Source organism: Rhea pennata, unplaced genomic scaffold, assembly GCF_028389875.1.
Source record: "Rhea pennata isolate bPtePen1 unplaced genomic scaffold, bPtePen1.pri scaffold_23_1, whole genome shotgun sequence".
In the NCBI taxonomy this organism is placed as follows: domain Eukaryota; kingdom Metazoa; phylum Chordata; class Aves; order Rheiformes; family Rheidae; genus Rhea; species Rhea pennata.
The window spans coordinates 5,070,779-5,093,341 of record NW_026907675.1 but is presented as its reverse complement, the minus strand read 5'-3'; the positions used below and the strand labels follow the sequence as shown (position 1 = coordinate 5,093,341).

Here is a 22,563-nt window from a genome sequence, read left to right as displayed (position 1 = left end):
TAAAATAACCAGCAAGAGCAGAGACAATGCCAGAAAACAGAGCCTCAAACCGGGGAGCAGGAGAGATGAAAAGCCGGAGCGACTGCTCTGCTTGGGAGTTTATTGGGAGCACTTCCCCTTTGTATTTTGCATCTGGCACTACAGAGCTGGGCCCACTAAGAGTTTGCCGTACAACATCATTTCAAAGTGTTGCATTCACAGCAGGAGTTTTGATGCAGACCTCATGTCCATGATCTCTATGTTCCATAGGTCGTGTTGGCAACTGGAGCAGAGATTGCTCACAAACTCCTCATAAAGACAGCCATATCAATCGGTTTAAATGTTCCATGTATATAATAGCAACGAGGTTTGATCATTAGGTTCCTGATAGTGATTTTTTTCCCCTTGTTCCTTTTTTCAGGCTGCCAACATGCCTGACTGAGAGCTGTTTGAGCTGATCTCAGAGAACTGTTCCATGTCTCTCAAGCTAGAAGACTCCGGGGAGTGCACAGACAAAAGAAAATGAATGAGCTCTTCACTTCTGAAGGCAAGAGACAGGTAATAAGAGTGAGAGAAAGGAGCTGGCTGTGCTGATGGGCCTCTCTTGCTGATACTGTGTCCTCAGCACCCAAAACTTCCTGCTGTCGTTTCTCTCAGGTCCTTGCTAACCAGCACCAGGGGGGAACACCGAGCTCCCAGATTGGAGACGTAGAGGATTTGGGGGCTGCTAAGCCCCTTCAGCCGTTGGTTCCAGTTGCAAATAAACAGAAGCGGGTCTGTACGGCAGAGGAAAGCCAGCAGATGTTCCAGTATCTGGAACTGTCGCAGTCCTGGCGAGAGATCCTGGACCCACCTGCTGCCATGGGACTACTAAGGTAAGTGAAGTAGACTGGGCAGGAGGAATCCAGGAAACATCCTAGGAGTATGATCATCTGCCTAGCTAGCTAGGGAACAGGGCGTAGCAAGCTGCATGTTTATTGAAACCCTCTGTGCTTCTATGACTGAAAACTACAAAGGGAAATGTTACCGGGAGAGTCCCACTAGCAGAGAAAGTCAGGCCAATGGCAACTTCACAGCTATGCCAGTAACATGATCAGGATCTGAAGGTGGAAGGGCTCGGCTTTATGTTGCTTGATCCTCATGTGTAGGAGATGCGTGCTAATTTCTGTGGTTCCTGTTCATGTACTCTCTCTCTGATTAGGAAGAACATCTGGTCTGGCTGTGCTACCACAAGAAGAAATGGGAGCTGCAGGCTTGGCAGCACCAGGAGCATCGGAAGAAGCGGCGCCTGGAGGATGGTGGAGTGATGACAGGCGGAGGCATAATCCGTGATACCCTCTCCAAAGGACTGAGCAGCTACGTGTACAGGACGGCACGCGGCATCCTGGACTTGCCCTGGCAGATTGTGCAGGTACCAGGCAGCAAGGCAGGCCCACTCTTAACCCCTCACAGAGGCCTGTTCAGTGCCCTGTGCCTCATGTTTGCAATACCTGTAGTCAAACCTTGAACTTCAGGGACAGCTAACCTCAATCCTACTTTAGTTTTACCTCCTTGAAGGTCATGTGGGACTGCATAGCCTCAGGCTCAGAGAAGCTTTGTAAGGAAGTGAGGTCCTCAAGTGATTGTGCTTGATTGCAAATCTGGGACTTCTATGTAGACCCTGTGTGGGGCAAGCTCAGCTGAGGAGCTGGGCAAGTGTGCCTTGAATCCTAGATTTAGTCAATGCGAGCATGAAGAAGTTGATGGTACAATCCAAGCATTTTCTTAATTTCTTGTTATGCTTGGTTGCCTCTGCTATCTGAGACCCAGCCTCTTGTTGTGACACTTCTCATCTTCCAGAAAAGTCTTGTTTGGTTTAAGGTCACATGCAGCCTTTGACTCTGTGTGTAACCATGAGCTGGAGATGGGACACCTAATCCAGCATGTCCAAATGCTTTGGCTAAAGTCAGACAATGGCATGAATTTGTTAGCTAATGCTAGCCCAAAGCTAAGAGATGTGTTTGAGCCTTTACCAGGTGTCCTCTTCCCTTCAGAAGCACAATGCAACGTGCTGCCTGCAGATCAGTCAGAGCTGTCTTCATTCATGTTCTGACGTTTCCTCTGGCAGAACAGTTTTTTTCACTGTACCTGTAGGACAATAGCAGGATGTGGAGATGCCAGAGCTGAGAGCAATGAATCTTTGGGTCCACTGCTGTCTTTGTGGTCACCAGTTGCTCCTTATTTGGAGAACGAAGACATAGGTAGTAGAGCCTTTGAAGATCCCAGAAGTGCTCCATGGCGTGTGTGTAAGAGCTAAGAATGGGTTGCATCTCTCCAGCAAAGCTAACTTAAATCACCCTGTCCTGCAGATTGCTGAGAGCAGCCAGGCTGGCTGGTTGAGGCTGTGGGCAGTGATCAGAAGCGACCTGCACTGTATCAGACTGAGCATCCCAAGAGTGTTCTATGTCAATCAGCGCGTTGCAAAACCAGAGGAGGGAGCTGTCTACAGGAAGGTGGGGGTCATGTTTTTGACCCTGCTGCTTCTACAAGGGAAAACAGCTGGTTGAATTCATGTAAGTTGCTCCAGCCACTGCGGGCAGATACTACGGGCAGTTTGCCTCACAAGACCTCCCTGTCCAGCCCTGCTAATGCGCCTTAATGCAGTCCCTTTTGCCTGCTGCTAATCTCAGCCTGACCAGAAAGCAGGTTGACAGTTACTGCAATGTGGACAAAGCATAAATCCCGCGAACTGCCTTAGGAATGACCAGCACCAGCAGCTGGATTGCTTCCTGAGTCAGCATGTTTCTGGAAACATAAGGCTGGCTCAAACTACAACTCCTTGCTGCCCTTTAAGATTCCCCTGCTGTTGGGAGGAGCACGGCCTGAAGCAAGGTGCCCTGCTGAGTGTGTCTGTTTTCCTGGCAGGTGAACTGGATCTTGCCCCGCTCAAACTTGGTTTACAATCTCTACGACTACTCAGTCCCTGAAGACGCGTACCAAGAGCACATCAATGAAATCAATGCAGACCTGTCTGCTCCAGACGCTGAGGGAGTGTATGAGACTCAGGTAACACTTCCAGGTGCTCGTTTTCCTTCCTCATCCTTTAAGGAGTGCTGAGTGGTAGCTGACTGGTCTGTGTACCAATGGCACAGATAGAGGCATGGGAGCTCAAAATGAAACAAGTTAGTAAGACGCTAAAACGAAAGACCCTCTCGAGTAGCTTTCTCAGAAATGTGCCCAGTTTTATATGAGCAAAGATACTTGTTTGGTTTCCAACCCCTTAGGGGAAAGAGGTTTAGATTTATTTGAAATTAGGAGACTCTGGGAAAAGATGGCACTTGAACGGGAAGAGTGAGTTTCCTCTAAACCAAACCAGAACCGTCTTGTTAGCAGTTGAACTGCAAAGGTATGGGAGTTCTTTCGAGTAAAGATGAGGAAAACCCCAGCATGTGGCATGTACATAGGCCAGGATGCAGTGATAAAACCTCTGTATTCCATAAAGAAGGATAGGATACCACTTTTTAAAGTTCAGAAAGAGCAAAGAAGAACCTAAACTGTATTCAGTAGTAGACATACGAAAGCAGTGAGACCAAGATTAAATGTACTGGTGCTTCTAATGCTGTAAGTCTGAAATGAAGATGGGCAGCTGGGATGCCTGCTTTTAATGAAGATATTGATTCGTTAAGCAGTTCAAAACTTGGTGGCTTGAGAATTATCTGAGTGTCCCTGTCACTACAGGTGCCGTTACAATTCTGAGCCCTGATCCAGCTGGGTTGCGTGTGCATGGTCAGCAGGCAGCTTGTCAGACACCTCACAGGGCGAGAGGCTGACACTTTTGACACTGAACACCTGGAAATGCGCTCTCTGGCTCAGTTTACTTAGCTGGAGCCAGGTAAGGCACCCTAGGAGAAGGCTTGTCAGTGTACCCAGGACCAAATAGCTTGAAGATACTATTGATGCTGCATGTTTGCTCTGTGTCTCTAGGAAGTATTTGCCACATCTACCTCTACCAGAGCTCCCAGGGCAACAAAGCTCTCTTTGGCCTTTTCATCCCCTCTCAGTGCAAAGCTGCAGTGTTTGTGCTGGACACGGTAAGAGTAGGGCTTAAAGGCTTGGGAGGGAACGCAAGGGGATCAGGCAGCAGTTTGGAGCTGAGCGGTTTCTTTGCACAGACACAGATGTCTACTGCTGTGCAGCAGGGATTCTCGTATTTTGAAGTGTACCAAGCAGGTCTGTTCCTCAACTGTCACGTGAAGCATTGTGATGTGTAGAGGAAAGAGCTTCCTTGAAATTTGCAGCCTGGAGCCTGTCTCTTTTGAACCCTGTTCCCTCTGATCACGTTTGCATTTGGTACAGGTACGCAGCAACCAGATGCCAAACCTCACCAACATGTACTCATCGGAGCGCAGTGCTGTGCTGGAAAAAGTGGGCGAAGAACTACTGCTTCCAGACAAGCACACCTTTGAAGTGCGTGCTGAGACTGACCTCAAGACAGTCTACAGAGCCATTCAGCGGCTCCTGCAGGGCTGCAAGGTATGAGCTGAGGGCATGAGGAAGGTCCCCACTGAGACCTTGTCAGCGCAGGTACCTGGGAGGAGGAAAACATTGCATGGAAGGCATTGGTCCAGCAGTTCAAACAGCCTCTAAGCATAGCTCTCTGCACACAGCTAGTGCTCCAAAGTTGAAGGGTAAAAATGGATGTTGCCTGCGGGCTCTGGCTTGCCTGGGGTGAGCTTACATAGCGCAATGCAAGCAGTGAGGCTAGATCATACCCCCAAACCCCAGCTCTCAGTTGTGGAGCTGGTTATTCAGTGGGAGGTGCTTCAAGAGACTCTGAGTACACTGTCTCTACTGTGTGGAGGACCAGGGACCACTACAGGAATGGGGCATGTGAGCACTCATTCACACAGCTGGTTTCCTGCTGAGCAGAGGTGCCGGCTGAAGGGATGTACCAGGGCATGTCCTCTCCTCCTTTGTGTAGGATGAGCGCCGGGGCCCCACACTTCTTGCTGTGCAGTCTAACTGGGACCTGAAACGACTGGCAAGTGGGATTCCCATCATCGAGGAGTTTCCTTTGGTCCCTGTCCGAGTAACAGATGCCGTCAGCTATTCAGTCCTGGACTGGCAGCGCCGTGCAGCCTGCCGCGTGATCCGCCACTGCCTCAACTTGGACACATGCCTATCCCAGGCTTTTGAGGAGGGCAGGTGCCTGAGGTGGCCACATTCCCCTAGAGAGGTTACTTTGTTCGTGCTTGGGTGGGAAAGGGAGACTGCGGGAGCCTGAGGCCAAGATGAGGCCAGATGCTTTCACCTTCTGTGCTTTTGCCCTTGTTGGGACAAGCAAATATGATGCTGGCACAGTTCTTCTGTTGATGTGTTTACGCCGATGACTGTACCTCTTTCCTTTCCTCAGATATTACCACATCCCCATTGGGAATCTCCCTGATGACATGTCTACCTTTTGGTTCTGACCTGTTTTTCTCCCGCCACGTCCGTCGCCACAACCATTTGCTGTGGCTCTCACCCACGGCCCGCCCAGAGCTGGGGGGTAAAGAGGCTGATGATAACCGTTTAGTTATGGAGTTTGACAAGAGAGCCTCAGTGGAGATAAGCAACCCTGGCTGCTACTCCACAGGTAGGATAGCACTGAGTGGGAGCAGAGCTAAGTGCTCTTCCATGAGCTCAGGAGAAGGATGGCTGCAGTGGCAGAAGAGTATCTGAGCAGTTCTGCAGTTGCTGACAGCTTCAGAAGTTGAGCAATGATGATCTGGACAGGATATATGCAATTGGCATCTCCTGGGGATAGAAGGTCCTGTATGCAATAGAAGAAAATGCAGGTAGGCATTTAAATACAGATTATTTCCTAGTTTGTGGCCTCTCATAGCAACATTCAGAAGATCACTTCTGGTGGTCGCTAGGATGAATCTTTCTGTGATGCAAAACAAGCTGACTGATAGTTGTTCTGAGCACCTCTGCTGCAGTTTCCAGAAAAAGCTGGTGGCCCCTGGAGGGGAAGTAGATCCAAGTTTTGTTGGAAGGTGCTATGCTGTTTAGCTGTGCAGTGAATGGGGCCATCCATACATAGCATCACAGCCAGAGAGGGGAGAGGTCTGGCCATGTGCCAAAAGTGTCCTTTAAAGCCTGTAATACAAGGTGTGTGGCAGTCTGGAGAGCAGCACAGTTTCCCGTGCTGCTGCAGTACCATATAGGCTTTCACCATTTCCTGATATGAATATCTTGATGTTGCACTCGGTAGATGCAGCAAGACCTGTAAAGAGCTCTTACAACTTGTGGAAAGTCCTGGCAAGTGGGTGCATTCATCATACCTGGAGAGGGGATTGTGTCCTTGCTGGTTCTCTGCCCTGCTTGCCCGTTGACAGGTTGTGTTTGTTCACAGTGTGTCTGGAGCCGGATATTCAGAGCTTGGCTGTAAACACAGTGTTACAGTCCCATCACATCAATGACATGGAAGAAGGTTCCAGCGTGAGTATCAGTTTTGATGTGATCCAGCAGGCATCTCTAGAATACTATGATGTGTAGGCTCCTAAGACAGGCATCTTGACACAAGAGGCAGTTGAAGCGTGGGTATGATTCCTCTGCAGCCCTTAGTTCTGCTAATGACTGCTCTGCAGCCTTCTGTACTGAGTCCATTTGCTGAAGCATGGTTGGATGTGAGAAGTGAACTGCTCTCTTGCTAACATCGCCTGCTCCTCATTGCCTCCCATGGAGAAGGTTATTAGCTAGGGAAGATGCCAACATTGTGTGTGACTGCAGTCTCTTGCCTCCAGCATCCACTCAAAGGAGATCTTTCACTCTCTGACTATTTCCTTCTGCCGCTGCTGGGAATTCCTGCTCTGGATGGATCCAGCAAATTACGAAGGTATCAAGGGAAGAGTGCGTTCTAGCGTCCACTCTGGGGAGGTAAGAGATGGGAAGTGCTCAGTCCTGCAGAGACAGGGGTGCAGTGGGTTGAGTTGAGCAGGGAGCTATTGGTTTGGATATAGGGAACTGCTACGACATCACCAACCGAAAGCCTGGGCATGGCTTGTGCGCCATTCCAGCAGGACACTAGCAAGAGTCAAGTATTGGATGAGGACAGTGAGGAAGAGGAGGACAAGGAAGAAGAGGAGGAGGATGGAGAAGCAAATGTGGATGACTTGCTAGAGAATAGTTGGAACATCGTGCAGTTTCTCCCCCAGGCTGCCTCCTGTCAGAACTGCTTCCTCAGGATTGTGTTGGGTGAGTGCAGTCTGCTGCTCGCCTGGTCCTACTTTGAATGTTACCTCTGGTGATTAGAGCTATCCGCACCCTACTGCTGCCCAAGCCATATCCACAGCATTCCCCACAGCTTCTTGAAGCTCTCTGTGCTACTGAGAAGGTTCTGATGTTGATCCAAAGAACCCCTTACAGTCAAAGATTGCACTGTGCTGGATGTGATACAGAAGGAACCACCTCCATGTCTGTAAATATCATTGTTTGGGTGGTTTCAGCGCCAGTGTGAACTCTCTCAGAGAGGGGAAGAAGGTCACTAGTTCCTGATTAGTCATTGGTGCCCCAGGAGAGTCGACAAGCACAGTCGCGCTTGTGCCACTCTCCCATCGTGGACTGCATCTGGAGCTTTTCTTACGTGTCTCTGCAGCCTACATTGTGGCTGTGTACCACAGCATGAAGGAGGAGCGAGGAGCTGCAGCACAATGCCCCTCGGAGCGCTCCCATCAAGAGGAGGGCCACGAGCCAGGTGTCCCAGGAGGCATTGGGAGAGACGGGAGCCATGCCTGGTGAGTACGGTTAGCCACAGTTAGCCATGGGAGAGCTGTGTGCAGCACTGCTGGGCCAGTCCTGCAGCAGGAAGAGAGCTGCCCACCTTGCTGTCCCCATATGCTTCCGTATGGCTCAAGAGCTCTCTCTGCTCCTCCTCTCCAGGCGTGATCACTTTCTCACAGGATTATGTGACCAACGAGCTCACGCAGAGCTTCTTCACCGTCACTCAGAAGATCCAGAAGAAGATGGCTGGTTCCCATAATGCCACTGAGCCCTCAGACATGTTCTCAGTGCTACCTGGCTCCTACTTGCCACTCAACAACCCAGCTCTAGAGTTCATCAAATACATCTACAAGGTTAGTGGGGTGGGCTGTGCTTTCTTCTTTTTTTTTTTCTTCTTCTTCTTTTTTTTTTTTAAGAATCTGTTGCAATTCTACAATCAGTTTGTTTTGCCCAGCTAGCACTCGCATCAGAGTGAGTCCCCGTGAGGACCGTCTTCTCTGCTGGTGGCCTTACCTAACACTGTCTCCTGTAGGTGTTGTCCCTGGATGCCAGTATAACTAACCAAGTAAACAAACTGCGCCGGGACCTGCTGCGCCTCATTGAGGTGGGTGAGTTCTCAGAAGAAGCCCAGTTTCGGGACCCTTGCTGCTCCTACATGCTCCCTGAAGTCATCTGCAGGAAGTGCAATTTTTGCAGGGACTTGGACCTGTGCAAGGACCCTGCCCTCTCGCAGGTACAGCCTTCCTTTCCCAGGAAATCCCCTTTGCCCTGGCTGCATGCATTAAGTCCCTCTTGGGGACACCAGAGGCCCTAGCATGGTTGTGCTCTCGGCCTATCATTCACTCACATGTTGTCCATCTTTCTCTCTCTCTCAGTCCTTTTGCTTTGAAGGTCTGCTTGGTTCCATGACAGCGATAAACCTCCCTTCAAGGTTATTTTCTGCTCATCCCCTTTCCTAGCTGCCTGTGACAGTTTGAGGTGTGCTGGTGCTTTGGCTGATGCTTTATCCCCTCCCGAAATTGGTTATGGCTTCCTGGCACTCGGGGCTCTCTGAATGCTCTTGTTAGGCTGCGAGGGCTGAGGCTGCACCATGCTTTCTCTTGGGAAGAGTCACACTGGTGTTCATCTCCCTTCTCTCTGCCCCTCGGATGGGTCAGTGCTGCCCAGTTGGGTATGCTCCAACTGCCAGGCCCAGTATGACTCGGATTCCATTGAAATGGCACTGGTGGAAGCGCTGCAGAAGAAGCTAATGGCCTACCTGCTGCAGGACTTGATGAGTGCTGGGCGGCCGTGCTGCGGGAGCCTGCCCTTGATGTGGCAGGCTGCAGCAGGAGGGCTGAAGCTGCTCTCTGCTCCTTGAAACCGAGCAGCCCAACCTTACTTCTCTGACTGATGTGATGCAGTGGGAATATGATGAGGAGAGTTTGGCTCGAGCGCTCTCCACTTCTTCTCAGCACATAGCTGCAGCCTTTTGCTGGCTGGCTGAGGCTTGACCCATTGACCTGATGTCAGCAGTGTCTCCCCAGAGAGCCCTGTCAAAGGACTGAGCTGCTCAGCCTTGTCTGCTATCCCAGCTAAAACTCCTTTGCCTCTAGGTGTGCAAGAAGTGTCATGGTGTGAAGGAGACACCTATGCCTGTGTACTGCAGTTGTGCTGGAGATTTTGCCCTCACCATTTCTTCCCAGGTATGTGTGCATCCTGCCACCAGATGCAGCCTCCTGCCAGCAGCTCCTCTGTAACAGCCAGTGAAAAACCCAGTGATAACTTGTCCCTTTCAGCCCATCTGGCACAAGTTCATCTCTCTGTGCTTTCTGGCTGTTTATTCGTTGCTTTGTGCTCAACCCAGGCAGTCCTGCCTGACCAGCTTGCAGAACTTCTCCTGGCCTGGCCTTCTCCCCCCTGTCCCCTCCAGCTTCCATCTTCCCTGGCTCATGCATGAGGTGTGCTGGGCAGCCCTCCCTCACTGGTATCTCCCCCCTCAGATCTTCATGGAGCACATCAACATCTTCCAGAGCATTGCTTGGCACTAGAGTGTGGCCTATCTGCTGGAAACTATTGAGTGGCTGCTCCGTACAAACCACCAGTTCCAGCAGTGATGTGATGAACTTGTCCTGCTGTCTTTTTTTGTTGCTGTGTCAGCTCTGGGTACTTGCTCTCACCTCTGCTGAAGAGCATTTGTGCTCTGTGATAGATCTCGGAGAAGCCACATATCCATCTTGCACTGTGTGGGGGCGCTAAGCGGTGTTGGGGCAGTCCTGGTCACAGCCTGGTGCTGTGCTGGGGGAATTAAGAAGGTGCCTAGGGCTGGAACTGCTCTCTATGGGGGAGGGGGGACTGCATTTGCCAGAGCCCTGCAGAAGCCCAGTTTGGGATGGGAGTTTGTGCTGTAGGCAGCACCCTGTGTGCATGAATCTCTGTGGTTTTAATGTGGAGTTTTAGACAATTAAATGTGTCACAGACAATGCATCTGGTTCTTTGGGTAGAGGAGCACGTGCTATGGCCCACACACAGCAGGGAGCTGTAGGCACCCTGGAAAGGAGCATTCTCTGAGCCATGGGGCAGGATTCCTAGAGGGAGGAGAAAGCCAGACTCTTCTTGTTGGGCTGGAAGGGGAGCAAGGGAGCTGTCCCCCTTGGGTGCTAAAGCTTCAAGTTGACAGCAGTGAGTCATAGGGTGGGGGGGGCTGCTCACTGAAATCCCAGCACAGGTGTGATGAAACCCAGGAGGCCAGTGCTTAGCTGAAGCCTGGCCTCCTGGTCCTTTCCATCTAATCCTGCTTGCAGAAGCCTGAAAAAGCATGAGGGGAGCCAAGATTACTAGATTCCAGTTAATTTTCTGGGCATTTTGAAGCACTGTGTGTTCAGCTACTTCTGACACTTCCTTTTATATATGTGTGTGTGTGTGTGTGTGTGTGTGTATATACATATATATATATACAAATTTTTATTCAATGCCCTCCACACATACCTGTATTGAAAATATTTTTCTGAGCTTTGTTTTTTCACTTCTATAGTATACCTGTTTCTATTAGCACTGGGTTATGGGGCAAGTGGTCCTGTCCTTCGCTATGCCCTCCCTCCATCTAGTACTGCTGAAAGGGGGGTTGAGGGGGCTGTACCTATGTGTTTGTTTTCTTGATATTAGAGTTGGAGGAAATGAGCTGGCCTGGACGGGCAGAGAAACCTGGCCCTAATGCAATCACTGCGTTGTGCAATTGAGTTAAGGTTTGGTCCAGCGGAGCCTCCAGTGGCTTCAACCTGCGCCAGGCAGCTCCTCTCAGCCCTGCATCATTGCTCCTGCTCTCCTCAGGGCAATGAGCTGCTGGAGGTGGGGGCAGGCACTTGCCTTCATCCTGCTGCTCTACAGTGAGAGGCTGGCTCCTTCCCCCAAGCCCTTCCCATAGGTTTGCCTGCTCAGAGTTGCTCTTTGGTCCTAGAGAAGCCAGGTCCTCTTCTTGGAATGAGGACAAGGTAGACTCCTCTTGCAATGGTATTACCTTGTTCCTGTGAGCAATTGCACCCCAAGTCAAAGGAGGAAGATGCTCCCCAGCCCAGCAAGGGGAGCAAGAGGAGGTTTTGGTGCACCAGAAGTCCCCTGCCTGTACCCCTGGCATGTCCTCCATCTGCATCCCCACCCTCCAGCCTGTGGGAGAGCCTTCAAGACATGGCTTGGGGTCTTCCCTTGCCCGGTGTGACAAGACCCCTTTCCCCCAAACTTCTGCCTGGGCTGAGCTATGCTGGGGGAGGATGTGCTGAGCTGAGCTGCTGTAACCTGAGAGCCAGAAAATAATCAGGTTATGCCTGGGTGAGTTACTGCCAGGTACCTGCTGTGAATTGCTTTTGGGCATAGGCTCAGAGAGCTGCAGCCTCAGGGCAGGGTTGGTGTTGGCAGAGGTCCATGCACCACGCTGGCAGGGGTTGGGGGTGACTTGTCCTCCTCCCCTACTGCTGCAGTGCAGGGCAAGCAGGTGCTTGTACTCATGTTCCCTACCACCCGGGCTCCGGGGCAAGAGCATCCGTGCCCTGGCACTGCAGCAGGGTGCAGCTTTTAGGGTGGAGGGTAGAACGATGCACATGTCCATCTCTCACCCCGCTAGCCATGACGCTGCACTGTCACCCTCCCCCTCCCCCCAGCACATGCTGCAGCAATCAGGCTCCAGGCAGCAAGGCTGGGTGGTTGCAGTTTATTGGGTACTGGCTGCTTGGCTAGTGCAGGACTTGCTCTAGTCCTCAGTACGGCTCCAGGGCCACCACCACTGCTGCAGCTCCATCTGTGGCAGCTTTGCAGGGGCACAGGGGATGAGCAGGGCAGGCCTACTCGAGATGTGCCCACCCCTGCCCCCAGGACCCTGGGTGCCCGCAGCCAGGAGCTGCTCCAGGATGGGGCTGCCAGCGCTCCAAGCCAGCCAGAAAATGGTAATGCCCATTCCCGGTGTGCTGAAGCAGAGCCAGTAGTCAGGCACTGCCTTCTGCTCCAGAGCAAAAGCTCCTGAAAGCCCCCACAGGAGCCAGCCAGGGCACCACGGGTCTGCCCTGCCACTGGGGCTTTTCTTGACCCCCAGCCTCTCACAGCAGCTGGCAGCCATGGGGCAGGACCTGCCTGGAGCTGCTTGAAGCATGGCTGAGGGAAGGGAGGGGGCCGTGGCTCTTGGTGGCCAGCAGCAGCAGCCGGCAAGGTGCCCGGTGCATCCTGGCCAGGCACAGGGAGCATCGCGTGGGAAAAGCAGGTAGCTCAGAGTCGAGCAGGGCCCGGACGGAGGAAGTGTTATTGCTGCCTGGCACAGTGGCTCCTTCCAGCTGTGGTTGTACGTGGTGGGGGAGGGACAAGCGGTCGGTCCCTGCGGGACAGACTCTCTGGAGGCTGGAGAGCCCTGAGGTGCTGTATGTCGTGGAGCAGCCTCTGAGGCACCTTCAGCCTGCCGCGGGGGTGAGAGATGGCTGGAGGGGCCAGATGCCCTGGCAGCCCCAGCCACATGCTGCTGCCCAGCCTGCAGCCATGCCCAGGCACCCTGCCCTGCCTTGCTGGCAGCGTGGCCACTGCTCTGTCCCAGAGGACCAAACCTCCAGGGCCAGGATCTAGGGTGGTGCCTGCTCAAATTTCCTGCTGCTGTACACCTGGTCCTTGTTCATGCAGCTCAGCAGGATCCAGTCCCAGAGGAAGGAGCCCTGGAAGGTGAGAGAGGGAGGTCAGTGCTGGGAGTGCGCAGCTGGGCCGAGCCCCCGGCACCAATACTCACCATTCCCAGCGAGGTCAGAGCCACGGCCAGGTTGATGACAGTGGGGATCAGGCTAAACTTCCCTGCCTGGCAGAAAGGATGGGATCAGCAATCGCTGCCCAGCCCAGGTTGCCTCCTGCCTGGGCCTGCATTCACTCTGGGTTGGGCACAAGGAATGAGACTGAGCAGAGACCTCCCTCTGCCCAAGCCACAGTGTGGACAACCTACCCAAGCAGCAGCGCACACTGTGAGGTCTTGCATTTCCTTCCAGCACACTTTGCACACTTTGCCAAAGGTTCTAATTTGAGGCACCTGGGATTCCCCCATTCCTCTGCAAGGCTGAGCAGAAGAGGCCTGGCTGTGTTCATCCCAGCTCTGAGGCAGCAGTGGAGAAGAGCTGCTTTTCCAGGACGGTCCTAGCACCACGGCAGCATATTATGCACATATGCACCCCAGTAGCACATGGACCATGCAAAATCCTACCTGGCCCTGCACGATGACATCAATATGGATCCCACAGGCCTTGATCAACACTTGTGTGTGGGTCCCGTTCCATTTGTAATACTTCGCAGACCTCCTGGGGAGACAGGTAGAAGGGCCCAGTGATGGGGACCAGCCACAGCAGGACCAGGGAGGGCAGGAGGAGGATGCAGGACTGCAAGTGCCACTGCCTGGGACAGTGGTCTTGGGATCGGGGCGGTGGAAGGAGTAGTGGGGGTTGCAGTCGGTTTCAGGCAGGCCCAGGTTACAGTTCCAGTTGATGACCACCCCACCCTGCAGCAGAAACCAGCAGGCCTAGCACAGCACCAGCACACCATGGACACAGTGACCCCAGGGCACAGCACTACTGTGCACACAGCTTGGCCATGGGCATGATAAGCCAGCAAGCAAGCAGGGCATTTACCCCACTCAGGCGTTAGCACAGCTGTCATCCTCATCACCCGCTGGGAAAGGCCAGGAATGCCACCATACTGGGGCACACGGCCCTGCCAGGGAAGCCAGCAGCACTGCTTGCAAGGCTGCTTACCCAGGGGAGCTCTGCCCCAGCAGTGGGCTTTCCAGCTGAGTTGGGAGCATGGCTAGGCATCAGGGAGCATTCCCAGATGCAGAGTGGGGGGCCTCTAGGGTCTGGAGGGTGCTGGGGCTGAGCAGGGGATGCAGAACCTGGAGGGAGGATGGAACAGTGCTGAGTTCCTTCCCTGGATGGGAATTATCTACTCCCAAAAGGGCAGCAGAGGCAGCAGGGCCGGATGGGGCTGGAGACCAAATGCTGGGTGCACTGCCCTCCCCTGGCAATGTCATGGTATTTGCCAAAGTGTGTGAATGAGTCCCCACCACTGGGCGAGCAAACCTGCCAGTCCTGGCAGTGATACAGGCACACCTGCAGTCTATGCTTTGCTGCCAGCTGGCCTCCTGCTCTCCAGCCTCTGCACAGGGGCCTCGTAAGAGAGACCCTGGGCCTGGGAGCCTTGCAGGGCTCTGCATGCGCAAGGTGGGCAGAAAGGACTGCTCAGGGGCTGCAGTGAATGTGCTGTGCTCCGAGCTGTTGAGGCTGGCTAAGCTGCCACTGCCCTCAGCCCATCCCAGCTAGCCCCTGCAGCATACTGGCAGGGCAGCAGGGCCAGGGACCTGCCTCCAGCTGCCTCTGAGTCTCAACAGTGCCAGTGTGTGAGTGATGATCCCGTGGAGCCAAGCACTAGAGCAGGTGCTGAGGGAAGGCCCTGTGCCCAGCCAGCAAGACCTTGGGCCCTCTGGGAGGACCATCCTCCCAGGACATGACACCTTCTCTGCCAGCTCCCTTAAGTTCTCTCCTGCCTGCTCCACGATGAAGCTCCGCTTGAAGATGGGGCAGCAAAGGGCAGAGATGGTGTTGAAGGTGCAGCTTTTCAAGTAACTGCTCTCAGCAGCTTGAATGTTGCCCCTGGGGAGACAAACCCAGAGCCATGGCATAGAGCAGCACACCAATACGCCTCAATTTTCTTCCTAATATCGTGAAGCACCCAAACGAAACATTAAACCCCAGCTCTGCTCATTGGTATCCATGCCATCACTGACGGTCCCAGCTGATGAACGGTGAAGGGATTTCCTAGGAGAACTACATACCAGACGTGGATGTATGCAGGCACTCAGAAATGCACATGACTGACTAGGGGATGGCCTGCACAGCAGGAGGGTGGAGAGCAGGAAGAGGAGGAACCCTGGGGTAGTTACCTGGCGAGATGCTGGCATTTTCAAAGGGATTCTTGTTCCCAAAGACTTCAACCGCTCCCTTTGCAAGGCCACATGCCCCATATCTACCCACCAGTGTGAGCATTCCTGCTCCTTCTTTCTCAATAATTACCATCCTCATCATCACCACCTTCCTCAGTGGAGGCAGGGGCAAGCAAGAGTGAAGGATACATGGATGGAGTAAGGGTTGAGAACTCCGTATCACAGAGACAGCAGCTGAGCACCAAAAAAACATCCTGTCCCAGCAGGTTGAGGGAGGTGATTACTGCCCTCTCCTCAGCACTGGTGAGGCCACAGCTGGAGTGCTGTGTGTGGGTGTGGTCTCACCAGTACAAGAAAGACATGGACCTACTGGAGCAAGTCCAGCAATAATGATGAAGGAACTAGAAGCATCTCTCATGCAAGGAGAGGCTGAGAGAAATGGGACTGTTAAGTCTGGAGAAGAGAAGGCTCAGGGGCATCTTATCAATGTGTACAAATACCTGATGGGTAAGAGTAAAGAAGATGGAGCCAGGCTCTTCTCAGTGGTGCCCCGTGATCATATGAGAGTGAACTGAAATACAGTAATTGTGTCTGAACTTAAGAGCAAACATGTTTTTTACAGTGAGGGTGATCAAACACTGCACCAGGTTGCCCAGAGAGGTTAGAGAGTCTCTCTCCTTGGAGATACCAAAAACCCGAGTTGGCTTGGCCTAGAGCATCCTGTTCTAGGTGACCCCGCTTTAAGCAGCTGTTGAACTAGGCAATCTCCAGAGGTGCTTCCAACCTCCGTCATTCTGGGAGCAACTTAGGAACAGGGATCCCCTGTGAAAAGCCGGCATCTCCTCCAGCTGCCAAATGGCACTGCTCCTGCACAGCTCCACTCCTGCCTCTCCATCCTTCAGGCTTGTCCACGTATTTCAACCACATCTCCCTGCTGTCAGTGAACACTCATTCCTCTGGTACCTAATTGTTACGGGAAATGGCTGTGCTATCCACCATTGCACTTTCAGGAAGGCATCTGGCTGCACTCCACACACACACACACTCAGACAACACACATGCAAGTGCAGGGCCAAGGTGGCCCCCTTCTCCCCACTATGCCAAAGACCTGACTACAAAGCACTGCTGCTGCAGCAAGGCTGTCCTGGTCCCAGCAGCAGGGCCTGACCTGCACTCAGCTGCTTAGCATCACCTATATTGCTCTCCACTTTGTTCTATACCCTGTACACACATGGCAGCCTGGGTACCCACTGGTCTACTTGCTCCATCCCTAGGCCCTACATTGATCTCTTCCACATGGACATCCTTGGAGAAGCCGAAGCAGGGGAAGTGGATGTTCCTCTTGATAAGGATGGGGAACTGTGGTGCCATCTTCGCCAGGGACTCACTGTGGAGAGACCTAAGCACTATGGCTTCGGGAGCAAAATGGTCCCTGTTGGCATGGCCTGTGCAAGGCCATCCCTGTGCCATGGCATCGCCTCCCTAGGCCATGGCCTGTTGCTGAAGGGGCCAAACCTCTCAAGAGCACCCTCAGAGGTGTCCCGCCCAGAGCATCCCCTGGTGTCCAACGGGACCTCGAAGATTGGCCAGCCTTTTGGTGCCTGTTCCATCCTAGCAGAGGACTCTCCTCCCCAGTGCCACGACCCATCTTTGGGGCCCGTACCCAACACTCGCTTCCTCTGCTGGACACCAAGCCAGCATTTCAGAGCTCTTCTCGGTGCCACCAGCACTGGGCACGCAGTGCCCTGTCTTCTGCCCTGTGAGGACGAACACACAATGCTGAACTTCCTGGCAAATGGGATCCTGCCCAGTGCGCAGTGCTGCACAGATCACTTGTCCCTGCACATGCCCAGCTCTCTGTGGCCCAACATGTCCATGTCGCCAGGGGTGCAGTCATGGTCGCAGCTGCATACAGCACTGCAAACTGTTAGCCCCTACAGGGTCATGGGGGACATGATGAGAACAGGACATGCACCTGGTAGTCCTACGCTGTGGCTGCAGAGGGGACGGGGCACCCCATGTGCTTCCCCATCTCTGCATGGGTGCCAGCCCTTGCAAGCTGCCTGGGGTAAGCAGCCGTTAAGCGTGCCTGCGGTGGCCCTACTCTAGCATGGCTTTCCTTGGTGTGTCCTCCGGAGTAGACAGTCAACCCTCTTCTCCATTTCCTGGCATGGGAACTGAGCCAGGGGCAGCTGTGCTCACTAGGATTCCCCACATCTCTGCATCCGCCAGCAAGCTCCGCTCAGTCTCCACACATCTCCCCTCCCGTGATCCCTCATTCAGCAGCCCGCAAACAGTGCCCAAGCCAAGGCAGGCAGGGGGATCCCTGCCACAAACTGGTAGCAGCAGAGGAGAGCTACAGGCACCAACATCACGTGAATGTCAGAGCCTCCCCTGACCTGATCTGAGAGTGCCCTCTCCCGCCCTGAACATGCAAAACCACAGAGGCCTGACGCTGCTCGTCAGGGCAGGCAGAGCATGGCGCACCTGCCTGGCTAAGGCCACAGGGCCCTGCCCGGTGCGACGTGCCAAGCTCCGCTGAGCCTGCCGCACAGCACTGCAAAGGTGACCTAACATGCAGTCCCAATGTGTCTGGGATGCAGCTATGGTTGCCTCATTGGGAGCCAAGGACAGTGCTGGGCCTGGAGGAGGGAACACAGGAGTCCCCATGCAGGCAGCGGGGACCACCACACACGACAGCTTCCTGTGCTGGGTCCATCTGGATGAAGGAGCAGTTGGGAAGCCCTTGCAGAAAGTCTGCTGCTCATCTACTGCTCCAAGAGGCCACCCAAAGCAAGCAAGACAAGAGAAGAGAAGGGAGAAAGGCAGGTCAGAGCCTCACCTCGGCTGTGCAGGTTGGGGGCGAATAACCATAAATACTGGAATTTTTCCAAAGGAGAGGGAAGTTGCTACACAACAGAGGGCCAAGTTGCCTCCTCGGGAACGCCCAAAAGGATTGTACCTGCCAACTCTCTCTCTCTCATCATGTAGACGATTGGGACAAGCATTGGAGTGGTCCTTCTCAAGATTTCCATTGGGTCGGTCTCTTTGTAAGTATTTATGAATAAACTGCTTGCTGGTGAAGTGTGCGTGTGTGTGTGTGTGTGTGTGTGTGTGTGTGTGTGTGTGTGTGCGTTAGTGCTGCCTTGCCAAAGCGGACACTTGGCCCCCGGGAACCGAGTGGAACAGGTGCTCCCTAGCACCATCTGTGGGCACCAGCACATGCGGCTAGGAGACACAGGGCTCTGCTGCCATTTGAGGTATTTGAGGGCAGCAGGCAGGATGGGAAGGGCTCTGCTCGGCTACTTTGTTCACCAGGCACCTGTCATCCATCTCCTGCAGCTCTGGAAGTCCCTGGGATCTGGCACTGCAATGCTCCAGCTGCGCCTTCTCTTTCCTATCCCTCTGCTCCACTTCCAGTCACGCTTCCAGGAGATCATGGTATGGGGCAATATGTGGGCAAGGAGGTAATCTCAGAGCCACCAAAGGCAGGCAGAGTGGACAGACAGCTAAGAGAGAGCTGCCACACTCGCCTTGCCCTGTACAGCAACACATGCCCACGGTCTCTGCGGTATCTCCCGCAGCCTGCGGGCATGGCCCCTCCGTCACCTTGTCCCAAGCAGCTTCTGGAGAGCATAGGCTCCAGCACAGCTGCTTTGTGGCACAGGAGAGGGTGGAGGTGGTGTGTGGAGAGTCGTGCCAGGGCAAGCACCAACACCCTGCTCTCTCTGGCTGCCAGCAGTACCTGCTAATCTGGGCTTTGCACAGCTCAGGAAAGGTGAAAGCATCCCAAAGGCAGGGATGGGATGAGGCCAGCGTCAGGTCCTCAGTGCCACAGAGGAGCCGCGGCAGCCACCTGCAAATAGCCCTTGCCATGCTGCTCTGCACAGGCAAGCAGAGCGCCCCAGCAGGGCAGTCTCAGGAGAGCCAGCCTCCCTGGCCTGGGATTTGCACCTCACGGCTACCTCGCCTGCGCAGGGCAGGCCTTCGCGGTTGGCAGAAAGCACAGGCAGAGCTCTGCCACCCACTTCCTTCAGCAGCCAAGCATTACCCATCTCCTGCAGACGTAGAAATCCCTGGGATCCAGCATTGCCAAGCTGCAGTCGTGCTATCCACAGGTGTGCAGGCCACGTGGGAAAAATGGCACAAGGCTCAGGGACAGCACCCCTGCAGGGGTCCCAGTCGGGGGCGTACAAGAAAAGTGGCCCTTAGAGCAGGATGTGAAGGGACTGGAGCAATGGGACAGGGCACGGGGAGATCACCATCAGGGTAGGACAGAGACACTGCGCCCCCCGCCTCTTGCAGCACTATGGCTTTAGCTGAAATCGCCTTCCCCCTCTCCCGGCAGAGGCAAGAGAAGCTGCCCTGGCAACTTGTGGGGCTGCGCAGGGGCTGTGTGCGGAGCAGGGATAAACCGTGCGGCAGCGATGCCCCACCGGGAGGCAGCAGCTCCCAGCCCCGCACTCGCCTGACCAAGTAAAGCAGGACGAGGAGCTGCAGCGCACGGTGCCTGGTGCCGAGGTGCCCGTTCCTCACCACCATCACCTGTGGGGTGGAGTAGCTGCACAGCGCCCACAGGCAATCCCGGGCACCCATTGCTGGCGTGATCAGCATGGCACAGCACGGCATGGCACGGCACGGCATGGCACAGCTCGGGGAACCACTGGAGCGATAAGGACTGACCCCCCCCCCACCCCACCACCAACGACGCCCCACAGCTGCCACACAGCCCCAGCCCAGCACGGACGCAACCCCTGCTGTGCCATGGGGACCACGGTGAGGGACGGGCATGGTCAGCACGGACGCAAGTGGATAAGTCTGGAGCTGGCACTCACAGCACAGCACCACGGGTGGGGCAGCAGGCAGAGGAAAGAGGCTGCAGGCGAGGGATGGGGGCTGCAGGCAGGGGACGGGGGCTGCAGATGAGGGACAGGGCTTGGAGGCGAGGGAAGGGACTGGCAGGCAAGGCACAGGGCTGCCAGCAGGGGACAGACAGAGGCTGCAGGAAGGGTTGGGGAGCAGAGGTAGGACATCTGGTTGCCAGGTTCGAGGAGAGGAGAAAGGGGCGATGCAGGCTACAGGACCAAGAAAGTAGTGGGTGAGCTGTGTGTCGAGCTCCTGTTCACCAAATGTTGCAGGGGAACTGGAGTGATGCAGTGAAACTGGTGGCAGAATGGGTTAAAGCAGGGAAAAGGTAGCTCTTCCTTGTCTGGTGGCCCTGAACTGGAGAGAGTTGCTCCACGGGAGGTGGTGGAGGTACCAGCAGGGTTCAGACAGAGTGGAGACATGCATGGCAGAGAGACGCCAGCGGGAACTCGTCAGAGCCATACCCTAGCAGCCCGACTGCAAGAGGCGGGGTGCCAGCCTGGGATTGGGTCCAGGTGTGCAGGTTTTGAGGGCTCTCTGCAGAGAGCAGCTTCTCCTCCTACCCTTGCCACTGATGAAGCCTTTGGGCTGGGCAGCAGTATGAGCATGCCAAAGTGTGATGCTGCTGGAGCGGGGATTGTGGGGAAGGTGGTGGTTGTCATAAGTTACTCTCTTGAAGGTTAATTCATACAGAGAGTTTGTTAAATCAAGGTGCATGTCGGTGCATGTCGGTGACCCCCCCATCGTTGTCCCCCCTAGTCCTACCAGGTGCCTGTGGGTGACACCCCCCGCCGGTGACACCCCCCCCCGGCCCAGTCCTACCGGGTGCATGTTGATGAGCCAGCCCGTGCGCTCGCCAGGCTCCGTGGGCCGCTCGAAGCCGAACAGTGTGTCCAGCCGCTCCATGCGCTGCGAGCGCTCCAGGCGCTTGAGGGAGGACAGCGAGGAGCCATCGTCCCTGCAGGACGCCGGGCCGCCAGCCGCCGCCCAGTCCCCGCCGCGACCCAACCCCCCCACACACACACACCTCCCGCTGCCGCCTGGCCCCAGTGCTCACTGCCCCCCCCAGCCGCCGCCGCCGCCGCCGCCGCCCGGCTCCGCGCCGCCCCGCAGCACCATCCCGCCCCGCGCGCTGCCCCCACCTCCCGCGAGCGGGAAGCCTGCCAGCCCCGCCTCCCCAGGGAGAGCACCAATCAGAGAGCGGCACCGCAGCCAATGGTCGCTCTCTTCCTCGACCTCTGCCCCGCAGCACGGCGGCTGCGCTGGCCACGCCCCTCGCGGCACCTTCCCGGGCAGGCCCCGCCCCCGCCCCGGCTGCCGCTGCCGCGCACGCGCCTGCGCGGCGGCGCCCGGCGCGGCCCGACCCGGCCCGGCCCGGCCCGGCGCGGCCTGTCGTGGGGCGGCGGCGCTGCGCGGGAAGCGGCTGCTGCTCCCGAAGCGGCACCGTCGCAGGGGCAGTTGCGTGTCATAAGTTACTCTCTTGAAGGTCAATTCATACAGAGAGTTTGTTAAATCATGTGAACAATTTATTTAATTAAGCAGCCACAAGCAAAACAGCGCTGGGCGGCCGGGGAGTCTCAGCTCCGCCAACGGCGCGCGCCTCCCTCACACACAGTCCCCCCTTATAGTCTGCGTTGTAATCTCCCGGTGCGTCCCGCGCATGTGTGAGTTGCTTGGGGGGGTCGTCTGAAGCTCTCTGGTGGTCGTGGAGAGGAAGGCCGTGCTCTTCTTCTGCCTCTTTATTTTGGTTTGTCTCCTTGTGAGTGATCACAGGGGTTTGCTTATCTGTTGTGTTGACTCCCTTTTGGGATGCTGTTCTGTGAGAAAATTACAGGCGCCTGCTTATCCTTTCTTTATCCTTTTACCTTCAAAACCTCTGAGCAGCTTGTTGCTTACTTCAGCTCTTCATAGTCCTGCAAGATAGCTAGGGCCCCGACACCGGTTCCACAAGGGGTCATATAAGCTTTTGTGCTTACCATAATTTATTTGTCTGACACCATGTCTCAACCCTGACTGTTGTAAAACCTCCTCCTCCCCCTCCATCGGCTTATTCCTCCTTCTAAACAATGAACAAAGAGTTACAATTTATTACACAAATGACCACGCCTCGGCTTTTGACATTATTTGTGACAGCAACTGCATTTGCTCACACCGGCCCTGCACACACTTGGTGTCCTCATCCAGGGCGCACCTGCCTCGTAGGCCTACAGGCGTGCGCTTTCACTCCGACGAAAGCAGCACGGGCTCAGCAAGGCCGGTCATGTCAGTGTCCCCAAACTAGGTGGCTTTTGCAAGCTGCTGACATCACGGAGGTGTCAGCTGGCAATGAGCGTGACATGGAGACACTCTAGCCACCGCCCTGCACTTGCAGATCCAGAAAGTGGGTGAAACCCGGCTCCGCTTCCAGCCAGGCAGGCTGCCAAGGAGCCAGGTGAGCCACAGAAGCAGAGCGCTTCCCAACAGCCTTGCCGCTGGACATCTCGTCGGCATGGCTGTAATGACGAAACCACTTCCCTAGGTCCCCTCCTTTGCAGCTCCTCCGTGCCTGT

General features: G+C 54.9%; 1 protein-coding gene and 1 pseudogene across 1 annotated transcript; one reads left to right on the top strand and one right to left on the bottom strand.

Annotated features, from left to right (window-relative positions):
• The window catches only part of LOC134154318 (DNA polymerase epsilon catalytic subunit A-like), a 29,840-nt pseudogene extending 19,656 nt beyond the window's left edge, over nucleotides 1–10,184 (top strand).
• Nucleotides 10,185–11,890: 1,706 nt separating this feature from the next.
• On the bottom strand, nucleotides 11,891–22,493 carry LOC134154317 (P2X purinoceptor 2-like). The gene is made up of 9 exons (XM_062601070.1): nucleotides 22,384–22,493; nucleotides 20,837–20,972; nucleotides 19,617–19,693; nucleotides 16,455–16,535; nucleotides 14,720–14,858; nucleotides 13,566–13,711; nucleotides 13,421–13,514; nucleotides 12,959–13,024; nucleotides 11,891–12,887 (listed from the first exon to the last, which is right to left on the bottom strand). The coding sequence occupies exons 1-9, from the start codon at nucleotides 22,491–22,493 to the stop codon at nucleotides 12,798–12,800; spliced, it is 939 nt and encodes a 312-aa protein (XP_062457054.1). The 3' UTR covers nucleotides 11,891–12,797.
• Between the last annotated feature and the right edge of the window lie 70 nt (nucleotides 22,494–22,563).

Excerpts from the sequence above, each read along its gene's own strand:
- LOC134154317 (XM_062601070.1), bottom strand. The coding sequence starts at position 22,493 with ATGTCCAGCGGCAAGGCTGTTGGGAAGCGCTCTGCTTCTGTGGCTCAC. Across the intron at positions 16,536-19,616 it reads GTCCTGCTTTACTTGGTCAG|TGAGTCCCTGGCGAAGATGG; the intron begins GCGAGTGCGGGG and ends GTCTCTCCACAG. Across the intron at positions 13,025-13,420 it reads ATGTCATCGTGCAGGGCCAG|GCAGGGAAGTTTAGCCTGAT; the intron begins GTAGGATTTTGC and ends CCTTTCTGCCAG.